Source organism: Lampris incognitus, chromosome 8 (genome assembly GCF_029633865.1).
Source record: "Lampris incognitus isolate fLamInc1 chromosome 8, fLamInc1.hap2, whole genome shotgun sequence".
Taxonomy (NCBI): domain Eukaryota; kingdom Metazoa; phylum Chordata; class Actinopteri; order Lampriformes; family Lampridae; genus Lampris; species Lampris incognitus.
The window spans coordinates 38122636-38148939 of NC_079218.1; the positions used below are offsets into that span (position 1 = coordinate 38122636).

A 26304-nucleotide genomic window follows, 5' to 3' on the forward strand; every position below is an offset into this window, starting at 1 on the left:
GTTTCCTCCACACCCAACTTATCAGACCTCCATAGCAAAGCCATGATACACACAGCACAAACCCTAACTACACAAACATAACTTCACCCCCTTATGCTATTCTTCACATTACTTCCATCTGGTGACAGGTACAGGGTTCCTTACCTGGAGATGCACCTGCTTTAAAGAGGCCATATTTTGCTTTTTGGGGTTTTCCCTTTCTTTTAGTGAGTTATATAGCTGGGAGGTGCATGTAAAATGTTTGCAGAGTTACAAAGCCCAAAGTTCACACCATGGGGAGTCATTCCCTCCAACAGAAAACACTATTCCTGAACTGCCTGAAACACCTCGTTTGTAGTCTAGCTTTTTCTTCCATTATTTATCTGTGTTACTGTGTAACACAATTTCATGATGCCTGCCTACCGGCTAGTTTGTCCCGCCCTCAAACAAAGCTTGGTAGACCGGAGGCGGGAAGCCTCAAACAAAGCTTGGTAGAGCGGAACCCGGTGTTGTGCAAAGGTGGGTATTCCCTGATAGGAAGTGTACCCCTGGCCGCTCTGAGGGTCGTAGAGTCAAAAGTAAAGGTCAGATTTCTTCGACTCTGGTACCTAGTTTCTCAGCTCTGAAAACGTTTGGAGCAATTTTTGCCATCAATTTTCATAAAACTGCCAAATCAAATTTCAAATCTACACAGTTGATTTATCACCTCAAAAATTATCAGAAGTGAATTTAATGATGAAATGGCATACGAAAATGATTAAAAAAACAAAACAACTTAGCTTTAGTCTCTCTCCACATGCTCCAAGTGGTTGGCCAGTCACAACAGAGTGGGCTTGGCACAGTGCGTGGGTGGGGTGGAGGCTTAAAGAGACAGAAGAGACCGGAAGCCAACATAGCCCATTTAAGGCTGAGTGAGCATGACATGCTGCACACACAGCCCGTACAACTGTAACTTGGTGCTTTTTGACCATGAAAAACATTAAAATGTTTGTAAATAGGCTATAAAAATGAAAGGAGCTTTGTTCCTTCTGCCATTGAAGTTCTAAACTCACTGAAACTAAATCTTGTGTTAATTTAGTGTTGTGTTGTATGTGCCAGATAGTGGAGTGTGATTCATCACTCCAGAGAACGTTTCCAATGGCGGTGTGCTTTACACCACTCGAGTTGGTGCTTGGCATTGCACATGGTGATCTTAGGCTTGTGTGCGGCTGCTCAGCCATGGAAACCCATTTCATGAAGCTCCTGACAAACAGTTCTCGTGCTGGCGTTGCTTCTAGAGGCAGTTTGGAGCTCAGTAGTGAGTGTTGAAACCGAGGACATACAGTTTTTACTTGCTACACACTTCAGCACTCGGCAGTCCTGTTCGCTGGTCTTGTGTGTTCTACTGCTTCACGGCTGAGCTGTTGTTGCTCCGAGACATTTCCACTTCACAATAACAGACTTCTAGGTGACCGGGTCAGATCTAGCGGGGCAGAAATTTGACCAACTAACTTCCTGGAAAGGTGGCACCCTGTGACAGAGCCATGTTGAAAGTCACTGAGCTCGTCAGTACGACCCATTGTACAACTGGTGTTCACATATGGAGACTGCATGGACGTGTGCTTGATTTTATGCATCTACCAAGAATGGATGTGGCTGAAATAACCAAACCTACTCATTAGAAGGGGTGTCCACAGACGTTCGGGTAGCTTTTGGGCATCAGGTAGCGTGGCAGTCTATTCCGTTGCCTACCAACACAGGGATCGGCGGTACGAATCCTCGTGTTACCTCCGGCTTGGTTGGGCGTCCCTACAGACACAATTGGCCATGTCTACGGGTGGGTAGCCGGATGTGGGTATGTGTCCTGGTCGCTGCACTAGCGCCTCCTCTGGTCGGTCGGGGGGGCCTGCTCGGGGGTGAGGGATGACTGGGGGAATAGTTTGATCCTCCCATATGCTATGTTCCCCTGGCGAAACTCTTCACTGTCAGGTGAAAAGAAGCGGCTGGCAACCCCACATGTATCGGAGATGTGGTAGTTTGCAGCCCTCCCCGGATCAGCAGAGGGGATGGAGCAGCAACCAGCACGGCTCAGAAGAGTGGAATAATTAGCCAGATACAATTGGGGAGAAAGGGGGGGGGGGGTAAAAAAAAAAAGGGTGTCCACATACTTTTGGCCATATTGTGTGTGTGTGTGTGTGTGTGTGTGTGTGTGTGTGTGTGTGTGTGTGTGTGTGTGTGTGTGTGTGTGTGTGTGTGTTTGACAAATTGAAGGAAAAATGTGAATGATTGACCCCTACAGTGAGGGGGGTCCGGGGGCTCTGTTGTACTGTGGGGGGGGGGCATTTTCCTTGCATGGTTTGGTTCCACTTGTCCCCTTAGAGGGAAGGGTCACTGCAAATCAATACAAAGTTATTCTGAGTGATCACCTTTATCCTATGATGAGAGACATTTCTATCCTGATGGGAGTGGTCTCTTCCAGGATGACAATGCCCCCAACCACAGGGCACGAGGGGTCACTGAATGATTTGATGAGGATGAAAATGATGTAAATCATATGCCATGGCCTTCACGTCACCAGATCTCAACCCAGCTGAACACCTATGGGCAACTTTGGACTGATATGCTGATGTGTGTAATAGCAAGATTTTAATGACTAGTGCATTTTGGGTAATATTTAATGAGAGGGCTTGGGATAGATGTGAGGGGTGTCTGAGCAGAATTGCAGGAAAGTGCTGCTGCTAACATGACGGGGTCCTCCCCGTAAAAAAGGCTCTCACTTGAATTCAATGCAATTAACGAGGTCTATTCCTTACACAAGGAGACAGACATGGAGACAAAAAACAGAGACAGATGCAAAGATGGGTGAGTGGATGAAAAAAATGATTGGCGAGACTAATGGTTGTTTAGATAGAGATAAATACAACTCTTTTAATTTCCTTTGATTTTATCCCTTTTCTTAATTGCTTTTACCCTGTACAGCGATCAAATGGATATTGTCATGGCTTAGGGATCCTTATCTGGAAGTCTGTCTTATATGAAAAAAATAATTATCCTCTCTGAACTCACTGTAACTCAAACCGGATAAGAGCATTGGCCAAATGGCCACGATATAAACGTAGTATATGAAAAAATATAAGCTACTTTATGGGTGGGCCGTTTGCTATTGGAAAGCTCGAGCAGAACATAAACTAATTATACCAGCAGGGGGCAGCAGCACTATAGCTACCTGGCAATCACACATCCTTTCTCCCCGAGAGACACACACACACACACACACACACACACACACACAGAGAAAGCAGATGGCTTAGACGGAGACCGAGTTGCTCCACAAACACAGAGCTCTTCATCTGTCCTTCCTGGCTGACAGCCATTATACTGAAATATTGGGTTATAGATATCACTGCTGTCAGTCTAAAACCATCGTCATCTTATTCACAAATTTAGAGGAGATGGCCAGTTTCCCAATTGAGCACTGTGCATTTGTGGAAATTTAATGGCTGGTGTCTGAATAAATACTCTTGGCTCTGTGGTGCTAAAACTCCAACAAAGGAACATGTAAATCTTTATTTAAAGAGTTTACATGGGCATGAACAAAATTTTGAGCTATGCAGTTATCTTCGGTGACAGCAATTACATTTTTTTCTGATAATCAAACCCCTTTGTAATATGGTTGTAATTAATGATCAGCTTTACATCACACAGTCATTGCAGGTTTACTGTGCATCTACAGACCCCTGGGCATCTGTTTAGTGCTACTGTACAATGACATCTAGTTGAAACTGACAGTTGTTTGTTAGCATTATCATTGAGCTAGCCAGTGGTGTAAATTTGATTATCAGTTTGATAATGAAGAAAATCTTATTCCTGAATAGGTCCTCCAAGGATGAATATGGAACATTTTCATTGGTGGAAGTTTTGAATGTAGGAGGGAATGCACCTGTAAGATTCTGTCAAACTGAGGCCAAATTTTGTTTCAGAGTTCGAGCCTCGCTGTTGGTTTCCTATGGTTGCAGTATGCTCTGCCCCAGGACACTGGATAAAAACACATATACCACATTGCGCTGTATATGCTGAGATCAGAATGAGCTGATCAGTGCCAGCTGGAAGGATTATTTTTCATTGTCTCAGTAGCCAGGTTTCCATCCAAATGTAAGGCAGGTTTTAACTCAATTTTAACAATTGTTTAGCAAATAAAAAACTAAATGAATAGATAGGGGGGTAATCCAGCGAGAATCAGTTGCAGAATCAGTTGCATTTCCGTGAGCTAATTTTAAGGCATTAAACAATTTGCCATTGCCCGCTCAAATGTCATCAAAAGCACTCGCGAAAATCATTGACGGGTTTTGAAAAGCCCAAATTCATCGTTCTTGGTCACGTCATGTCTTTATCGATGAGTTACCTTTTCCACTTCAAGCTTTATTTACTTTTCGCTCTCCGTTCAATTGTCCTTGTTCGAAACTTGAAAATGCTTGATTTGCAGCTATTGTCAGAAACAAATGGGACTTTTTAAGCAGCGGTACTGTTGGGTTGTGATCAGTTCAGAGATCGGCTGGTGATGAGGTAATGGACGGCTCCCCTGAGGTTGTGACATTTTCATCACAGATGGCCTCTTTAGCCAACCCCCACGTCAAAAGTGGCCTCAAGTGCCCCCCACCTCCCACCGGACACTGTCCCAGGGGGAAAAGTGGACATTGTGACAAACAGTTGCCAGCATTCATGCTAGGGGCTAATGAAGCACATGTTAGCAAAGGTGTCATGTTGACGCTCCTGTCCCCCACCTGAGATCTGGACGTCCATGGTAGAGACACACAAACCATCTGATATACTGAATCCAAGATTTCCTCATGCGTCCCAGATTAATTGATGGCTTTTTTCTCCCCTCTCAAATCACTATTTTGACATCTCTTTTGTGTTGAAATGGCAATGTTTGGTGTGAGTAAGACTCACTGGTGTTATTCTTTGGTTATTGGGGTTATAACTCTCCATCATAATAAGATTTTATTTTTAACTACTTTTGCAACATTGTTGTTGCTTTAGACAGTCATGCCAACAGTGCTTTTTGGGGGGGGGGTTTACCCCTTTTTCTCCCTATTACCCTGTTTTCCGAGCCGTCCCGGTCGCCGCTCACCCCCTCCGCCGATCCGAGGAGGGCTGCAGACTACTAAATGCCTCCTCCGATACATGTGGAGTCGCCAGCTGCTTCTTTTCACCTGACAGTGAGGAGTTTCGCTAGTGGGACGTAGCGCGTGTCAGGATCACGCTATTCCCCCCCAGTTATCCCTCCCCCCTGGGCAGGCACCCCGACCGACCAGAGGAGGCGCTAGTGCAGCGACCAGGACACATACCCACATCCGGCTTCCCACCCGCAGACAAGGCCAATTGTGTCTGTAGGGACGCCCGACCAAGCCGCAGGTAACATGGAGATTCGAACCGGCGATCCCCGTGTTGGTAGGCAATGGAATAGACCGCTACGCAAAAACAGAGCGTCTTTATTTAGAGAGGGAGAGACACAGACACACAGACTTGTTTCATACCTTGCTGAAGTCTGGTCTGGTGCAATGCAACCGAGTATGTGTGTCTACAAACATTTAAGTTAAGTTTAGTATATGTATGTTATTTCCTTGATTTTATTTACCCTTTATGTCAAAATTATTATGATCATTGTCATTAAGGTTGCCAACAAATTTATTCAGGAATGCAGAATAAACAAAGCCTTCCTTAAGAAGCTTTTTCACTCGGACACCGTCTTGAAAACACTGAAGAAGAAAAGAAGAAGTTCTTGGCCAGCAGGACTAGACCCCTATCCTTATAATGGAGAGTCATGTGTAGCTCTCTTCAGGGACACACATTACCATTTTCATTTCATGTTGTGTAGCAACACTGTCAAATTTCACACAACATGAAGCGTTTCAGTTTGCTCCGAACAGTGCCGTTTTCACAGAAAGACGTTTTTTTATTTGCCGATGCTTGTGAGCGCGCGCTATCCCAGGTATCGTTGGAATTTGTGTGTGGTGTGTCGAAAATGACAGAGCTGCAGCTGCGTGGACCTGAACATGTGGCCGGGGGATTTTCTCAGTGATATGAAGATGAAGGTGCTTCAGCTGGCAAGTTTTGCTGACATGACTTCACATGGTCTTATTATGCTGCCAGTGAAATCTGCAGTCTTGCTGTTTCAAATGGTCCTATTCTGAAATGACAGAGAGCACTCTCTCTACCATTTCAACTGCCTCTGGTGCAGATGTGTATTCTCTTTACGCCAGAAAGGAATGGCAGAAAGGAAGATGGAGAGAGGGAGAGCAATGGAGAGAGAGAGAGAGAGAGAGAGAGAGAGAGAGAGAGAGAGAAATCACCGTGTGGTGGACTAGTGATTAAGTTACCGTCTTCTCACCAGGAGACGGCTGATTGATGTGCTGAAGCAGAGATCCTCTCTGACATCCCTGCTGTCTGTCTGTCTGTCTGTCTGTCTGTCTGTCTGTCTGTCTGTCTGTCTGTGCCTATTGATGACCTGCTTTACTGCTAATCAATACATGATAAATGGACAAGTTTGTGTGTGTGTGTGGTGATAGCAGTAGTACAAGCACAGATGCAGATTAAAGGTCAATTTAGGGGCACATGACCTGTTTTTGCGTGCATGTGCATACGCACAGTGAGCTGTTTGCAGGCCAGTTTAATGTACACTTGGTGCCTTTGATTGGAAAACTTTTTTCCCTGAGTAGTGAGTTTAACACACGCGCACACACCATTGCTGTAATGCCTGTGACTGGCAAGCAGGGACGAGGGTGATGGGTAAAGGGGTGGGGTTGTGGGTTAATCAGAAGCCCCATGCTGGCAAGTTGCCTCAGGATGTAACTCTTTCTGATACACACACACACACACACACACACACACACACACACACACACACACACTCTTTCGCTCTCTCTCTCTGTCTCTCTCTAACATACAAACACACACTGTAACAAACACACATGCACACACAGCCTCTCGTTTACATGGACACCAGCGCTCACACACTTGCTGGCGCACACATGCTTAGTGACATGACAGTAGTGCTTGCCCCAGCAGTTTCCTGTGCTCACTAACCCAGCTGTGGTCTGAAGTCGATACAGTTCTACTTTCCCACCACAGTGAACACTGAGCCAGCCCCCTCCTCCCGATGTCTCTTCTGCTCACTTCCTCTCCCATTCCCCTCACTTTCAGTAAATGGGAGGTCATGGCCTCTACTGTAAAGTAACTTGGCTCGAGTCCTTTTGCACTTGAACTCTGTCGCTCACTTCATCTATATGTTTGTATGGACACACAAGACCATTATAGACCACTTCGTGTGTGTATAATATGTGGTGGCATAAGAGGGGCATAAAGCCAAAGCACTTGGCATTCCTTATTGAAACCTCAAAACAGCACACAGAAGAGAGCGGTAGCTCCTCAGATATCCAACTTGATTACATCTAAAGAATGGCCGAAACAACCACCTAGCTAGCACACGCTTCGCATGGAAAGAAAGTCTGTCATTAAGGTCTAACAAACACATTTGTTGTTGTTGTTGTAGTAGTAGTATGGAAAGCTAGTTATGCCGTCAAGATTAGGCTACATCCCAGGATCCAATATAGAACAGCTTGACTTCTGAAGCCCATGGCTAAAAGGGGCACGCCTTTCTAAGCAGTCAAAATGAGGTGAAATAGTGGAAATGTCTGGCAGGGAAATAACTCCTACGCTTAAGCTCTTTTTTATGAGGAGGAGAGGGTAAAAAAAGGGCAAAAAAAAAGAAGAAGTGGGTTGAATTGACTTCGAGAAGAGGAAAGTCCAAAGCCTACGCTCATATGGTGTCTTAGAACGGACCCGGGGTCACTGCCAAGGCTGTATGGCCTTCACAGAAAGGATACTGGTCTACTGTCAGTCCGATTACTCTAAGGTCCTTCACGGTCCTTTATTTCATCAAGCCTTTTGTTAGTTTGTTATCTAGACTAGTTGTTCCCATTCAGAAAAAAAAAGTAAAATGTCATTTGGATTGTAGAACTTAGATCAAACCATCTCTATCTTACCTGGCTGGTATTGGCCAAATATTTGATTTTAGGATTTGCATTTGCATGAGTCTTAAGCGTGGATCTCATTGTAATTATGATAATACATTTTATTTGTAGAGCACTTTTCAAAGTACTCAAAAGATGCTTGACATACGTAACACACCAAAAACATGTAACACACAATCACACATTAAACACAATTCTGAAGAGGTGAGTTTTGATTAGTGATGTGAATGTGGACGGATCAGTACAGTCTCTGATGTGTTTGGGGAGGGGTCTCCTGAGGGAGGGGGCAGCTATGAAGAAGGCTGTGTCGTCCAAGTCCAGTGGTCCTGTGTGGTGGAGGCAGGAGGTTGGCATCGGAGGAGTGAAGGCTGGGAGAAGGAGTGTGGTAGTGGAGCAGGTCGGTGAGGTAGGAGGGGGCCTGGTTATGGAGGGTTTTGTGAGTGAGGAGAAAGACTTTGAATTGGATTGGTTGTGGGGCAGGAAGCCAGTGGAGGTTCTGGAGGACAGCGGTGATGTGGTCACGGGAGCGGGTGAGCAGGTGGGCAGCAGAGTTCAGGATGACACGGGGGAAAAGACCATAAAAATACCAAAGCTAACCTAACATAACCTCAACCTAACCCTTAACCTAACACTTACCTTACCCAACCGGTAACTAACACACACTAACCCACAACCTAATCCTGCAACCGTCTTTTACCCCGAGTCTCAAAGGCACGACAGCACAGCAACAACGTGATTGGTCAGTTGCAATGATGTTCCTGGAGCAACATTAGTTATGATGTTGTGGGATCAACATCAACATGGCGATACAGATACACTGAGGAGGTCGTTGCTAGTTCATTACCAATATACTATGTATGCTGGTGTTAAGCTTTCAAAAGATAGAGTGAAACACTCTCTCTCTCTCTCTCGCTCGCTCTCAATTCAGCAAGGGCTTTACTGCCATGGCTGTACTCATACCCAGTATTGCTAAAGCACATTGTATGGGACCATTCAGAATCACAGTAAGGTCGGCAGTAGTCTGTGTATAAGAGCATTCCAGCATCGTAGAATGAGTCCCCACTTTGTGATTACCCTGGTTACTAATTCAACTGTCGTGCTGCTGTAGTTCATCCTCTCGAATTAGGGCTTAAGCAGCGCTCCACTACCCATAAATCACTGCACTTCATATTTAAATACTTCAGTATTTGAGATGACTTTTTAGTACATTTTGGTGTTATATTTGTAGTAATAGCTACAATGACAACATGTTATAAAGGAATTTTAAAAACACAATAGGCAAATGACCTCAATCCATGAACAATATATGTGGAACCACAAGTGGAAGTACACACAAATGATTTTTTGTGCTTAAAAGGAATCAACCCCCCCCACCCCCCACCCCAACACCACCACCACATCTGGCTGGCTCATATGACACATAATACGGAACTCAGTGTATGTGCAGTGATTTCATTTGCTTCACACTTAAAAGAACTGAAATGAATGAGCAGACTGCTAAAGAGAGCAAAAACGCAGGCAAACAATAGTAATGACAGTCAAAGAAGAGACATGCATGATAAAGATTTATACAAAAGAGAGCCGAATAAGGACTATGCAGAAAAACTATGCCATTTAAAAACAAATAATGGGGGGGTTTTAGGAACGATATGAAAGATGGTACAGATGAAGATTGTCTGAGCCTCTTAAGCAGGCTTCACCATAGTCTGGGGGCCCCGTAATATGTCATGACAGTACAGGGGAGAGTGAAAAGAGAGTGAGATAGATCATGCTGATTCAAGCCAGTATCATCACAAGTGCAAGGGCCCATGCGCCATGCAGGGGAGTGTGACAACGATTTGCAGGGCTACCATGTCAATATGGCTGCTTGGCAGTGGTCGGATCAAGGCTGCAATTAGCCAAGACAGTCTCCAGTTGCGATTATTGTAGTGACACAGGGTTTCTATGTGCGTATTCACATGTACAAGTGCTTTTGTGTGTCTTTACATATTGTGCATACATGCATTTATACGAGTGTGACTCCATTTTCATGTTTTTATCCAAATGGGAAGTGTGTGTGTGTGTGTGTGTGTGTGGGTGTGTGGGTGTGTGGGGCCAGCCAAGCAGTCCACCTGTTTAGGGTAGTTGGGCTTGATAGTCCTTCTGTTGGTGTGTCCCACCATATGCTTACATGAAGCGGTTTGGTTCACATGCTCTCTACGCTATCAGCCTCTTGATGTTTTGACAGCTGGCCTTGATAGGCTGCTATTTTTAGTCACTGCTCTCTTAGAGCGTGTGTGTGTGTTTGCACGCAGGCATGTGTGCTTTCTGTTAGCCATGTGTGCATACAAGGCTGTACTCTTGGCCTGCAAGTCCAGTGTATAGGTGTTAATTTGATAGGAAACATTTAGCACTGTCCAAGATACTTTGAGTCAAGTTCCAGAGTAGGTTTGAATTATATTTCGCACAGACTCACCACCTGTATGTGTGTGTGTGTGTGGGGGGGGGGGTATGCTGTGTGTGTCTGTATATCTTAGTGTTATGTGTCTCAGTATATGCATATGCAATTGATGCATTACATCATAACATTTTTGCACCTAGTTTTGATTGTTTATATATATATATATATATATATATATATATATGTGTGTGTGTGTGTGTGTGGTATGTGTGTGTTCTCTGTTTTTTACACTTTTAAACATGTTTTAAAAAGTACCATATGAAGTTCATTGTTATCTTTATGATCTTTTATTGTGTATCTTTTATTGTGTCTCTGTTTTATGTCAACTCTTTTTATGTAAACTCTTCATAATCCCTGCCAGGCTCTGCGTTTGGTCGTGTGTGTGTGTGTGTGTGGGGGGGGCTTTCTGCGGCTAATCTCACAAACAACTGGACCTATCAGCCTAATTTTATTTTGTGCACAATTATGATTGTATGATGAAGAACCTGTAGTGGTTGCGGTGATTCAGAATTTTCCAAAAATGTTTGTTCTCGCTATCACCACTCCCTCTCTATTCACTCTCGCTTGCTCGACCAATGCTACTCTCTGTCGCTGCCCGAAGTCAACCAGGCACATGTATGCGCATGTGCAACTCACATCTACAATTGACTTGTATCGGGACAGACTAGTTTCTCTTGCTGGGCCTCCATACCCAGTATGCCTTGCGGTGTGAAGATACCCAAGGGCTGAACACCAAAGCAGCAGAGAAACAGGCCAACAATGTATTTACAAATTTCATTTGGTTTTTTATCATTAAATTCACTTCTGAAAAATTTTGAGGTGAGAAATCTACTGTGTAGATTACTGTGTAATTACTGGCAATTTTTACGAAAATTGGTGGCAAATTGAAAATTTGTTCCTACGTTTTCGGAGTTGAGAAGCTCCACAAACTGGGGAAAAGTTGGCCAGTCACACTCGCAGACCCCGCTGTGAGCTGGCTGGAGCTCTTAAGAGACCGGTCTTGTAGACAAGAGGCTTTTATTCCCCTGTTGACCAATGGTTTGTTTAAATATCATAATACAAATGTCCATTATAAAATTAATGGAGCTGATTTTTAAGTCAAATTACAGTTAAAAATTGATATCTTCTTTGTCAGGTTTATCATTGATGATAAATGACCTGAAGTCTATGGTTTTTGAACATTTAGAGTCATCAATGTTTTATTATACTTAGTAGTAGTAGCATTTTCTTGATACGATTGGTCTGAAATTTACAAGGTTTCCTTGATTAATTTCTCAGTATTTCTTAGGGCGAGCTCTTAGGTGTTCTTTGTCGATGTGTTTTTAAGCAAAGGATATTTATAATAAAATGAAGTTTTTAGATGTGGAGAAATTAATGTGGGGTTTCAAATCCACTGTCAAAGTCGATCAAATAAAGTATGTGCTGATAAATCAATTTGATTCCTATCAACTTTGATTTGAAGTGTCATTACTGAGTGTTAAGGGTGTATGCATTATTCGGCAGAACTGAGTGTTGCATCCAAGTAATACATCCCCTATTATTTCATTTTAGGTCATTATTAAATGTATGAAATTCACACTGTCGTGCCAAAATGGCCCAAAATATGTGCTGGTAAAGCCATTTGAATCATATATCTCCAGAAATAAAGTCACAGTATGGCTGCATTATTCAGCAGGGGTGTACTTTATTACCTGCAGAGAATGGAGAATCAGCCTCTAAATATATCATTATTTATATTTCCTCTAACTTTCCCCTTAAGCTGACTTTAACATCATTTCCTCCAAGGGTATGTAGTCTCTCCTGACTCAGATCGAGCAGTGACAGGATCCAAAGTTATTAGAAGAATTTTGATAATCCAAAAAATGCAAAAGTTTTAAAGGAACAACTTCTCCTAAGTTGCAATCAAAACAGGAAGTGTTGCATATTCTTGTTGCTGCCCAGTCTGAGTCAACCATAGATGTGAGTCATTCATGTGCAAGCGTAAATGGTTTACCCAACTTTATTATATTGTAACGTGCATGGATAAGAAGACACGCTGGCCGCTGGCTCGCGGGCCGACCCTTTAGTCTAGCGGTTAGTGATGCCTCCTGCGGTGCGGGCGATACGGGTTCGCTTCCCGGCCACGGCAGTTCCTGTGGTTGCGTTGTCCCCTGAATTCACTACAGTATTATGAAAATAACGACAGGGTTAGGGTCAGACCAAAATGGTCACATAGCAAACCTTTTCTTTTTGGAAAGTGCAAGTTCATGCTCACTTGTTCGCAATTCGTGTGAGGGTCAGTGTAGGAGGCTGCACTTCCACAGACTGACAGACAAAAGGTTTTTATTAGCTAATTTCTTTAGCTTGAGTGCTGCATATTGAAAATGTCTAAATTTGCCGTTTAATGGACTTGGGCGCTGTGCAAAAGTATTATAATGGCAGGAAAAACATTGCTTTTTCTGTTCGTGTGTGTGTATCTGTCCACTGCTAATCTCATAATACTGGGTGTGTCATCTTAATTTTTGTACACAGTTGTGACTGTATGATCAAGGACCTCTTGCAGTTGTGGTGATGCAGAACCTTTGAAAAGCCTGTTTTATACCACAATTGAGTGCTAACTCCTCAGCTGGTTTGTCTCCTAAGTCTGAGCACCGGATAACGGGAGCTATGTCTGGCGGGGATCTACACTCACTGCATGCACACTTCTAGTTCAGTATTTGATTGTAATTAATTATCTTCCACTCTCGTTGTAGATGTCATTGTGTATGTTAATATTGTTTTTCATTCTTTTTCTTCTCTCTTTCCTTCAGGACCTTCACACCATCTACTTCCACCTATACCACATGGACATCCTCTCTCACCTCAGGGAACATCAGCTAAGGTCAGCTGTGATCTTTCTTTTCAGTTCGATAACTTTTGTTAAGAAACTTCCCACACACACACCCAGAAAACTGCTTGTCGTTGTTTTGTCTTGTGGAAGCATTAGCAAATACGTATCAAATGTAGTCACAGAAAGTTGAATCAGTTCATCTGGGCAAAACTTTTATGAGAGAGAAACATCTCATCCCTCATCTAAGTGACCTCTTCAGTCTCAGTTGACTGCATGTGTCCTCGCCCTTATATACAACACAGTGGCATAACGACAGAAAACAACGATTGGTTTCATATGCAGATTGCTGTGACCATTGACTAGAGTTGCAATGGCCATGTGTACTAGTCACAGAGGATTGGGGAATAATCGTAATCACAGCATTGTAAGATGGCGACAAATGTACTCTTAGCCCCCCCCCCCCACCCTCCTCCATTCAGGGGTGGTCGCTCCTTCTTAACATAGATGGCCTCTTTGACCCCCTGTTCAAACCAGTGTTCCTCCCTATCAAGGATGTGCACGTCTTCATCCTTGAAAGAGTGGCCACTGGCCTGTAGATGGGTGTAGACGTTGAGGTCCTGGCCTGACAGGTTAGCTCTGCTGTGTTGTGCCATCCTCTTGGCCAGCGTCTGTTTGGTTTCCCTGATGTACAAGTCACAGCAATCCTCCTGGCACTTAACAACGTACACTATATTGCTTTTTTTTGTGCCGGGGAACCTGATCCTTGGGGTGGACCAATTTCTGGTGCAGCATGTTTTGGGGTTTGAAAGCAATTGAGACGCGATGTTTGGAAAATACGCGTCTCAACTATTCCGACACTCTCGCCACATACGGAATCACCACTGGTTTATGCCTAGACAGCTGTTGTCCTTCTCCTGTCTTCAATCGGCTGGTGCACTGTTTGGGCGTCTTCCTGGCTTTGACAGATGCCCAGTTAGGATAACCACACTTAACCAGGGCCTGTTTAATGTGGGATTTCTCCCCTTCTCCGGCCACTGTGTCGGTGGGGATGACTCCTAGTTTGTGTTCCAGTGGGTGATGAGAGTCAACCCTTAAGTACTTATCAGTAAATGTTGGTTTATGGTAAACATCAACAATCAAATGTCCCCCATCACCAATTGCAATTTCACAGTCTAAGAAGGATAACCTGTAATTTTTCACATCCTCCCTGGTGAACTTGATGTGGTTGTGCACCGAATTAATGTGGTCGGTGAGATGTGGTACATCCTGGGATTTAATTTTATCCCAGGTGTCGTCCACAGATCTGAACCAATGGCTTGGTGGTGTCCCTGGATAGCACATCAGAGCCCTCTTTTCCACTTCCTCCATGTACAAGTTGGCCACTATAGGTGAAACTGGGGAACCCATAGCACACCCATGGTTCTGCCTGTAGTACTGCCCCCTGTACGTGAAGTATGTGGACTGAAGACACAGCTTCAGGAGCAGACACACTTGGTCAGTGTTAAGGGTGGTCCTGTTGCCAAGGGCGGGGTCATTTTGTAATTTCATATGGACTACCTCCACTGCTTCATCAACAGGAACGCACATGAAGAGAGACTTAACATCATAAGAGACTATTGTTTCATCCCCCTCCATAATGATGTCCCTCACCTTATCCACAAAATCCATAGTGTTCTGAATGTGATGTTCCTTACTGCCTACCAACGGGTTCAGAATAGATGGCAGGAACTTAGAGATGTTATAGATCACTGAGTTAATCATACAAACAATCATACAAACAATAGGCTGTAGATGAGTGATGACACGTTTCTCTCTCAATAAACGTTGTGCCCTGATTCAACTTTACGTGGATTATTGAGCATGCATAAAAACGTATCAAATGTATGTTTCCCTACCTTGCCGTGTTACTCCTTTGTGGTCCACAGTTTCCCCACGCAACATGCAATTTTCACTGTCTTGCACATTTATTGTATGTCACACTGTACAATAGGAAAAAAAAGTAAAGTCTTGATTCTTCCCCCTTGTCAAACTGTGAGTTGAAGTGAGACTACCGTCACATTGTGCGAATGGCAACCACAAGATATATGTCAGCTGATGGCAAGCCGACCGGGCCCACTGCGAAAAGGTTATCCAGTTCCAAGAGACATAAAAATTGCCTGTTTGAGGATGTCAGCTTGGTTTTTTTCAAGATGTCTGACAGTGTTTAAACCTTTAAATTGCTCAAATACTGAAAATTGCAAGGATTGTGTAAGAACATCCCGCCCCCCCAAAGATGCCGTGTGTATGTGTGTGTGTGTGTGGGGGGGCTTTGGGAGCAGTTTATGTCTTTAAGCCCATTTCTCCAAGTGTCTTACTCTCATTTTCTCTCTTACTCACTTTTTCCCCAACACATACTTTAATATTGTCTCTTTCTGTCTCTTGCTTTCTCAGGTCTATGTGTACGTCTGCTAGGTATGAGAGACATGAGGCCAACCACGTCCTGTTCTAGTGAGTACAACCCCCCCCCCCCACACACACACACACACACAACCTCAACAGGAAGTTCTTTGTTCTGTTCTGCTCCATTTCCTCCCTCTGTTGCTTTAGACAACACACAGGGAAGGTTTTTGTTTTTAAATGTTCGTTGAGAAACAGCTAGTATTTTAGAACATTTCTGTTTTCTACCTTTACATAGGAGGGGAAGGTTTTTATGCTCCTATTTAGCAACTCCCAGCTTCACATTTACACAGTTGCACACATTTATGCTTAGGAGCTACCCAGTATCCCCAAAGTAGTCTTCTGCTGGCCACTAGGCAGCTCCACTAGAGCAGCCAGGGTTTAATTCAATGTTCATAAGCAAACTGGAAGAGCACATTTCTGGTTGCTGCTGCCCTTTGGACCACAGGCTATCACTGCTGTAGGCACAAACAACATAAAAGTTCAATATTTCAGCTCATTCCTGGTATTTTCCTTCACCCGGTGCTTGTTACAATGTGTACGTGTGTTTATACCAGTGATGCTGCTTACCTGTTCATTTGCACTGCATTTACAACTGCATTTCGGAATCAACGTAATTTGCACAGCTGAAAATGCAGCTAGTAGCTAATGCTATTCCTTGAATTGATGTGCAGTTTGAACATTGTATTTACATTCAAGGGCAGACTTGCATAAGCCTTCTGCCTGGTACCCAACTGACCTTGTTAATGCAGAGATACTTATTCATGGTCATGCACATTCTTTCCAAACAACCTTCTTCCGGCTGTACATATTCACCTAAAGATGTTACCCAAGAGAAAAGGATTGTGAAGTCTCCTACTGATTGCCCCTTTGCAAGTAACCACAGAGTTTTTCCTCGGGTTCTCTAAAAATCTATTGTTGATAAAGGGTTTCTGTAGGCCAGTCACATTCATATCTGATGATCTTTGTCAACATCTGGAGACTGATTCCCAGCGTACTGTGATAAGCGAGCCAAATCTCTCCAGATCAACCTATAGTGCGTCTCTCTGCTTTTTTGTCTGCATGTTGGTCTGTATAGGCAGGTAAATGAAAAGAGATGGATGGATGGATTTAACAACTAAAGTCAGGCATAGTATCTGTGGCTTATAGGGAGAGTGGAAGCAAGGAGAGGAAAAGGAGAGAAGGTGGAAAGAGAAGGAGGAGAGAGGGAAGTGAAGGAAGAGAGGAGCCCAAAAAGATAGACCAAAAAATAAATAAAATAGAAAGAGGTCATGATGGAATAGAGGAGCTGAGAAGGAGGAGAGGGGAGGTGTAAACCTGTGAAGACTTGAATGAGAAAAAAAGGAGCAGAAATAATGGGCAATGGCTGGCTGGGAGGGGAGAGAAGGGAATGAGGATGAGAAGATGCTGTGAAGGAGGAGAGAACATCAGAGGAGGAAAGAGGAGGGGAATAATGGTCGAGGAGATTCTGAGAATCGGGGTTGGGGCGGGAGGCATTGACAGGAAGGAGAGGAGAGGGCGGATGAGGCATGGAAAGGATTGAAGATGGAGGAGCGATTGGAGAATAAGAGGTAGAAGAATTTGGAGTTTTGAAATTAGGGAGGAGGTGAAGGATGAGAGTGGTAGAGCAGTCAGGAGGAGGACAGAGACAGATGAAAAGAGGAGGAAGAATCTCTGCATCCTGCTGATTTATAGCCACACTCGCTAGAGTCACGTCAGACAATCAGTGGTATAATTTACCTTCAGAATTCACACACACACACACACACACACACACACACACACACTTGTTTCTCCGTACTTGTGGGGACCCCTCATTGACTACATTCATTCCGTGGCCCTTAACCTTAACCATCATAACTACATTCCTAACTTTGACCGTTACCCTAACCTTAACCTAATTCTAACCTTAACCCTAAACCCAAAACCTAACCCTGAAATAGACCCTGATTCTCATGGGGACCCATAAAATGTCCCCAAAAGTTAGGTGATTTCAGGTTTTTCCTATCCTAATGGGGACATTTGGTCCCCATTGGGATAGAAAAACAAGCACTTACACACACCAAACAGAAAGCAGATGACAGCTACCACTAAGGTCTACTTTATGAAACCATACTTGCAGGTAATGACGGCTACCTCAGATCTCGATCCTTATGGAGATGATAATGGAGTTTGAAAGTCATATAGACAATTATGTTTGCTTTTTTATTTTTTTCTTTTCCCAAGATTATTATTGAGTCCTCATTGCCTGCTGAGTATACCTGCACAGTCGTGAGTGACAGGTAGGATGGCGGAGAGAGTAGCAAAGAGTTTGCTGGGTTTGATGCAAACACAGAATACAGAGAGCAAAGGGAGGTCCAACCAAACCTTTATTAGTATTCCTGACTGGCGTCAGACTCACTTTTCGAATAGCTGTCAGCGAGATGAAAACTTGTATTGGTTTCTCCCTCTTCAGGAGTCTTGCAGCATGTGGCCCGTTTTACTCAGGCTTCACAAATGCAACACAAATCGCATTTTTTTTGTGCAAATAAACAAGGAATCTGACATCTGTCTTGTTGGGGTACTGTACATGAAATTAACAAAACGCAGTGAGGCAACATGCTGAAAGGAGAGAGACTTGAGTGTCCAAGAACGTCTACAAAAGCATATCCAACATTGTAACATCATCTTTGTATTTAGGAATATGAAGCTGGCAAAGGTATGAAGGCATTTACAAATAAAAAAAATATTGGATGAAAAAAATAGCTGCATAACAATAACAGAAAAACCTGCTGATGGGTGTCCGGGTGGCGTGGCGGTCTATTCCGTTGCACTGGATCGAATCCCTGTGTTACCTCCAGCTTGGTCAGGTGTCCCTACAGACACAATTGGCCATGTCTGCAGGTGGGAAGCCGGATGTGGGTATGTGTGCTGGTCGCTGCACTATAGCCCCTCTTCTGGTCGGTTGGGGCACCTGTTCGGGGGGGAGGGGGAGCTGGGGGGAATAGCGTGATCCTCCCACGCGCTATGTCCTCCTGGTGAAACTCCTAGCTGTCAGGTGAAAAGAAGCGGCTGCAACTCCACATGTATCAGAGGAAGCATGTGGTAGTCTGCATGTGGTAGCCTGCAAAAAAACCCTCTGCTGATGCGGGGGGTATATAGCAGAGATAACTGTCTGATTCTGATCTGTAGATTTTCTAAGGTACAGATTTGGTGCAATGCAAATAGTGTTGCACTGTTCAAGCTCGTATTGCACCAGTCAGGCAACTCGTGCTGCTACCAACATTTAGAAAATATATATTGACTGTGATTAACGTTGTTGATTTCGTTTGGGTTTTCTTATCCAGTCATGCCAGGGCACATTTAAGGACAAGTCGATACGCACCTCAATCAAACCTTGTCCACATGGCTCTCACATCTTTCAAACTGGATGAGGGATTGTGAATGGATTTTGCTGTCATCTGGACGTCCGCATCATTAGATTTGTTTACAGCCATATGAACTTTTGGATGAACTTTTCATTAACTTTTGGATCCCATTTGCCAATCACTTTTTTCTTAAAATATGTTGGATATTTAAATAGATGACACATGGCAGCCTTTGTATTTTTAAATGACTTACTTTACTTTCAATAACAGCTGTGGTTGGGATGTTGTGTCATCCTTAAACCGACAAACCGAGCTGAATCTCGCTGTCCCTAATTTGGTTTGCAAAAAAAGTTTCACATCACTGAGTTTCTAAATGCTGTTAGCAGTGTGTTGACGCCGGTGTGTTGTGTGTCTTTGTGTTTCAGCCCAGACAGTGTGGCTTGCTGCTGGTACATCCTGCTCTCTGGTTCTGTATTTGTCAAGGAACACATGTACCTGGCGAGGTGCTGGTAGGTAAACTTCCTACTGTTTGATATGCATGCACAAAAACACACACAAAACCCATGTGCATGCACACACACACACACAAACAGCAACACTAAAACATGTCCACAAGCATACACATACTCATACACTCACTATTAGAGCCACACACACTTGTAATCATATGTATGCATCAATACTCACACATGCACATACTCAACTGATGTGCATTAAGCTTTGCACATTTGCGAGGAACAAACATGAAGATTACGCACACTTTTTATGAGTTTTAACGATGCACAAACGCACATGTGAACATAAACATTGCTTTGTGTGCGCTTTATCAAACACACCAGCCTACACGGACACATGTGGGTTGCACCGTTCGGTAGGTGTGAACACACACAGATGCGTGTGCAGTTTCACATACAGGCGCATATTCAAGTGTGTACCCATGCTCCCACAAAGACACATGCTCAGGCGATGGGGACGTGTGTGCCGTGGTGGGGGGAAGTTTTGCAGAAGTTGCGATGTGTGTGGCATGTCAGCACCGGCCTGTGTTTTTGGGCAGGGGGTGTATATGGTGCGGGAGACATGCAGCTTGTTATAGAGATGTGATTAGACTTTGTGGAGAGGGCTTCTTCTTCGGTTCACTGGCACGCAGGGAAATGTGCAACACACTCCCACAGATGCTGTGTATTATTAGCTTTTTTTTATCCGCCATTTTTATCGTCAGACTTACCCCAAGTGTAGCAGTGAAGCTAGCCTGAATCCCTGCAATGTGAACGTGCCAAGCAGCCAAAAGAATCAAAGTCACCAGATGTCCGGAATATATCAGTCCGCCTCAGCTTTGGGAGAACTCTCTAGAGTCTCATTCTTCTCGAGCTCCGTAGTACTCAATTTGGTTTACCATTTCTCAAAAGCTGCAAATTACAGTCTTAATATTATGCAGCCAAACAAAACGTAACACGGTTGAAAAGAGCAGCATCCAGCCGAACAGGATGTCACGCAGTAGGACAGAAGAGGGACACCGAGACATGCCCAGATGCCCAGATACTGGAAGATTTTAGCCCTGCAACAGAACTGACACTGCCTCAGTTCCCTCTGCCAGCAGCTAACATGTCCTCCGGCAAATCATTGAACTGCTAAATTCTCACTTGGCTTCAGTTTGCTCTGGCCAAAACTAAACAAGAAAAAAAAAATCATGAAGTGAAACGATATTGCAGAAGTTGTAGTCATAGTGGACAGGCTGTAAATGATTTCTGGGCTGAGCTTGCTGCTGGGACACTGGGCTTGTAGTGGCTGTCTGTCAAAAGCAGACTGACCAGCATTCACTCTGGAGTGGAAGGCCAAATATCAATACCCTAAGGGGGAATACTACTACTATTGCTGTGTGTGTGTGTGTGTGTGTGTGTGTGTGTGTGTGTGTGTGTGTGTGTGTGTGTGTGTGTGTGTGTGTGTGTATATACTGTGTATGTGCGTGTGTGTCTGAAACTGTAGGTCAGTTGACAAAATGGGAGGTGGATTGGGAGAGGGTTGCTGCCCTACAAGGGACTGTAGTGTGTATGTGTGTGTGTGTGTTGGTGTGTGTGTTCTGTGTCAGAGTACTAGAAGCAACAGGGGGGCTGGGAGAGGGTCAAAGAGGGTGGTAATCGGGGCATTCGCATGCACGTGTGTGTGTGTGTGTGTGTGTGTGTGTGTGTGTGTGTGTGTGTGTGTGTGTGTGTGTGTGTGTGTGTGTGTGTGTGTGTGTGTGTGTGTGTGCATGCGTACACACATGAAATGTGGAATGCGGAACCCCTGGCAGCACAGTGGCTGGCCATGTGTTCCTGAGCAGCCTGCCCGCCTGCAGCCCAGAAACACATCCAGACAGGAAATGAGCAGGCTACACACTCACACACACTCACACATACACATTCACTCACGCATACACACACACACACATACACACACACACACGCCGCCCTGGAGCCAGCCAGTGGAAAGACAGAGGGACAGACAGACAGACAGAAGAGAGCGCGGGAGTGAACGTACACTGCTCCCTCAGTCCACCAGTAGTGTAGAAACCAAAAGGCTGTAAGAGTCCCAACTTCTGCTTTTTCAGATGGACCTCTTCTCTTCGAGACACGCTGGAGTTTCAAACAAGTACACCCAACTGTGGATCTAAACTTGGACAACCACTTTTACTATTTTGGGGGAGGGGGGACAAACGAACAAGCAAAAACAAACAAACCAAAACAAAAAAGTAACAGCTCTGGTTCTGGGTTACTATGCTGGATATTATTTCCCTGACAAGGAACCCACAGAAGCGGATCCCCAACTGTTTCCTTGGTTAGTGTCTCTGTAACATCTACTTCAACTCTTTTGCCTGTTGGTCTCTTTTTGTTTTATTTTTTTCTTTAGAGGTAAGTGCTGTAACTTACATCGCTCACTGTATATGCCTGGGCTAACAGTCCCCAGTAGTAATAGTACTAATGCTAATAGTACCTAGTAGTAATAGTTCTAATACTAATAGTACCTAGTAGTAATAGTACTAATGCCAATAGTACCTAGTAGTAACAGTACTATTGCTAATAGTACCTAGTAGTAATAGTACTAATACTAATAGTACCTAGTAGTAATAGTACTAATGCTAATGGGCTAGCACTTTTTCTTTTAAATCCCCCCTCTCTCTCGTCTCTGATCTCTCTCTGTCTCTCTCTGTCTCTCTCTGTCTCTGTCTCTGTCTCTCTCTCTCTCTCTCTCTCTCTCTCTCTCTCTGTGTCTCTGCCTTGTTAGACCCGACATGGTCTGTTTCCTGCCAGCCTGCTGTTGCTAATGGGGCGGGATAGGCAGGGGCTTCCTTTGGAGATGAGGCCGAAAGGTGTGCAAAAAAGAAAAAAATAATAATATACTCTGCTAACTCTGGGTGTCGCCTCTATTCGCAGGCAGTGAATACTGAAACAGAATCGCTCTTCTTTGATGGAAGGTTTCGCAAACAATTGGCAGGATCATCTTTTTATACTGACAGCTGGAGCGATTCGTGGTGTTTGCGTTGTTGTTGGTGCGTTCCACATCGGGATCCACTCGCTAGAAAACAAGTCCCCTTGTGTGGCTGCTGACACAGGTCAGTGGCTTTGGAGCAAAGTTTTAGCTATAGATGTTGTAGCGTCTGTCGGCAGAAGGTCCTTTACAAGTTTTGTTGTGCCGTATGTGCTTGTTAGCCACAACTTTGGATTGTCTTCAAGCAAACTTTAAATAAGACTGGCTCATTGCCTGCATCCTCTGTAAAATGCAAATCTTCAGAGACGATGGGAAGTTAAGGGTGATTTTCAGAAGTCTATTTTTTTAGGTGCGTAGCCTGCGTTTCGTCAGATTGTACTGTGCGAAGGACTCACAGAAGTTATGGGGGGAAAATAAGGGGATGGTACGTACGTAGCAAAGGCATCTGGACTCAAACCAACCACATAATCACTACATGATTTGCATCCTAGCCTGTCATTTCACAACAGAGTTCTGTCGGCTGTTTTTTACCACCTAGTTTATTTTGCATTTCTGCAAGCCCATTTCATCCGTTAAAAGTGTAGGTGATGACAAACTTACTGGAGCGTCTTACTTCCAGACATTGCTGGGCTCTTGTTGGTGTCCAGTGTTTCACCAAACTCAGCATCCTTAAAACAAGACGGTAAAGACGTATTCTGTGAAACCTTGTCTCCTCAGTCTAAACAGTAACTCCCAGGTCACTGGCAGTTGTGGAAGGGAGTGTCGTTTCGAGTCGTCCTCCAGCTGGCTCGCTCAGGTGTAATTGTTGCTCGTTGTATGTTCGAGTGGCCAAATGCACCTTGTCATTGCTTTAGGAGCCGGACATCCCTGTCTCGTGCTGTGTTGATGTGTGGTCCATGGTGTTGAAAGTCCTGGCCAGCTCTCTAGTCTCCCTGACTTTGTGTGCGCACAAGTTAGTGTTATTGTGTGTGTGTGTGTGTTCTTGTGCTGCTATCTTCGTGAGGACCAATATGAGTTTTTAACTATTGGAGTGAGGACATTTTGGCAAAGTGAGGACATTTTGGACAGTCGTCACTTCTTCATGGGTCTGTTTTAGGGTCAGGACTTGCATTTAGGGTCAAGGTTAGGATTAGAGTAGGGTAAAGGTTAAGGCCTAGACATGTAGTTCTGATGGTCAAGGTTAGAGTTAAGGGCTAGGCTAGGGGAAGGAATGTAGCCAGTAAGAGGTCTTCACAAAGATATAAGCACACGAATATGTGTGTGTGGGTGGTGGGGAGGGACTTTATATGTGTGTAAGAATGAGACTAGTCTCAGCCAATTTGACATTGGAACGGAGATAAAAAAAAAGGGAACAACAGAGAGAATAATCTAGACAGAATTGTGTGTGTGTGTGTGTGTGTGTGTGTGTGTGTGTACACTCTGTGGTAGGCCGTGGTTTGCGGTTTCCTTTCTGTACTGTTGGTCATCATTTCCTTGGAAGCACATGAGCCAAACTGGCCTGAACATCAGCTTTCCGTTAGTTTTGAACGAGTGTCTTCCAAAACTTTTTGTTCACTGGGAGCCAAAGAAGGGCCGCCTGCTTACATAGTCCCCGAACATCACATACACTATCCATTTGCAGATTTGCAGTTAAGACCCTAATAAAATAGCAGCAACAAGTGACCTCCCCTAGACACACACACACACTCACACACTCACAACACACAATCCAACAAAACAAGCACTTACGGCAACCCAGCGGTTAATTTGCGGCACACTTCACAACAGACTTAATGACTGGTCATGAAACATTGCCTAACTCTTCCAAGTGAGTTGAAGTAGTTGCAGCTCCACAACAAATAGAGCATCACAAAACAAAATGGCTGGGTTTCCCCCCCTCTTTTTTGTGTGAAATAAGCTAACATTTCTACATTGCTATAACACATCTAGTGTGAAGCCATACCATATATATACACTACCGTTCAAAAGTTTGGGATCACCCAAACAATTTCGTGTTTTCCATGAAAAGTCACACTTATTCACCACCATATGTTGTGAAATGAATAGAAAATAGAGTCAAGACATTGACAAGGTTAGAAATAATGATTTGTATTTGAAATAAGATTTTTTTTACATCAAACTTTGCTTTCGTCAAAGAATCCTCCATTTGCAGCAATTACAGCATTGCAGACCTTTGGCATTCTAGCTGTTAATTTGTTGAGGTAATCTGGAGAAATTGCACCCCACGCTTCCAGAAGCAGCTCCCACAAGTTGGATTGGTTGGATGGGCACTTCTTTGAGCAGATTGAGTTTCTGGAGCATCACATTTGTGGGGTCAATTAAACGCTCAAAATGGCCAGAAAAAGAGAACTTTCATCTGAAACTCGACAGTCTATTCTTGTTCTTAGAAATGAAGGCTATTCCATGCAAGAAATTGCTAAGAAATTGAAGATTTCCTACACCGGTGTGTACTACTCCCTTCAGAGGACAGCACAAACAGGCTCTAACAGGTAATATTTAATGAAGATGCCAGTTGGGGACCTGTGAGGCGTCTGTTTCTCAAACTAGAGACTCTAATGTACTTATCTTCTTGCTCAGTTGTGCAACGCGGCCTCCCACTTCTTTTTCTACTCTGGTTAGAGCCTGTTTGTGCTGTCCTCTGAAGGGAGTAGTACACACCGGTGTAGGAAATCTTCAATTTCTTAGCAATTTCTCGCATGGAATAGCCTTCATTTCTAAGAACAAGAATAGACTGTCGAGTTTCAGATGAAAGTTCTCTTTTTCTGGCCATTTTGAGCGTTTAATTGACCCCACAAATGTGATGCTCCAGAAACTCAATCTGCTCAAAGAAGTGCCCATCCAACCAATCCAACTTGTGGGAGCTGCTTCTGGAAGCGTGGGGTGCAATTTCTCCAGATTACCTCAACAAATTAACAGCTAGAATGCCAAAGGTCTGCAATGCTGTAATTGCTGCAAATGGAGGATTCTTTGACGAAAGCAAAGTTTGATGTAAAAAAAATCTTATTTCAAATACAAATCATTATTTCTAACCTTGTCAATGCCTTGACTCTATTTTCTATTCATTTCACAACATATGGTGGTGAATAAGTGTGACTTTTCATGGAAAACACAAAATTGTTTGGGTGATTCCAAACTTTTGAACGGTAGTGTATATATATATATATATATATATATATATATACATACATACATACATACATACATACAAACCCCAATTCCAATGAAGTTGGGACGTTGTGTAAAACGTGAATAAAAACAGAATATAATGATTTGCAAATCCTTTTCGACCTATATTCAGTTGAATACACTACAAAGACAAGATATTTAATGTTCGAACTGATAAACTTTATTGTTTTTTGCAAATCTTAACTCATAGTAAGTGACCCGCAACCAAGTTGCGGTGTGGTTATCCACCCGTCTAAATCTCCCTCCTCTTCATCCTGCCAGCTAACCGCCTTCCCCCTGCCCCTAACCCCCCCCCACTCCAACCCCCTCCCCCCAAATGCTCAGAATCATCTGAAATGCCGAGAAGTGGTTTTTAGCCATCTTTAGAAAAATGCATATTTTGCATATTTATGCATAATTATGCATAATTTTAATTTTCTGGGATTTTTCCCTTACTCTCTGAGACAATACCTACCACCTCCAAAAAGAATTAGGATCATAAATGCTTTAGTTTTCGGTCCCGCTATCTACACTAACACACACACACACACACACTAACACCACACACACACATTCCGAAAATATATGAGTAGAAGGTGCGAAAGTACCCACACCTGTACGACACATCACAGGGAGGATACATACCACCGT

The 26304-nt window shown here is 43.8% G+C and overlaps 1 protein-coding gene across 1 annotated transcript in view; it reads left to right on the forward strand.

Moving 5' to 3' along the window:
* Window positions 1-26304, forward strand: part of rapgef6 (Rap guanine nucleotide exchange factor (GEF) 6) — a 242786-nt gene that overhangs the window by 40120 nt on the left and 176362 nt on the right. Inside the window, exons 2-4 of the mRNA XM_056285284.1 lie at window positions 13221-13291; window positions 15671-15727; window positions 19449-19532. Of these exons, the coding sequence (XP_056141259.1) occupies window positions 13221-13291; window positions 15671-15727; window positions 19449-19532 (212 nt within the window). The remainder of the gene's footprint in view (window positions 1-13220; window positions 13292-15670; window positions 15728-19448; window positions 19533-26304) is intronic.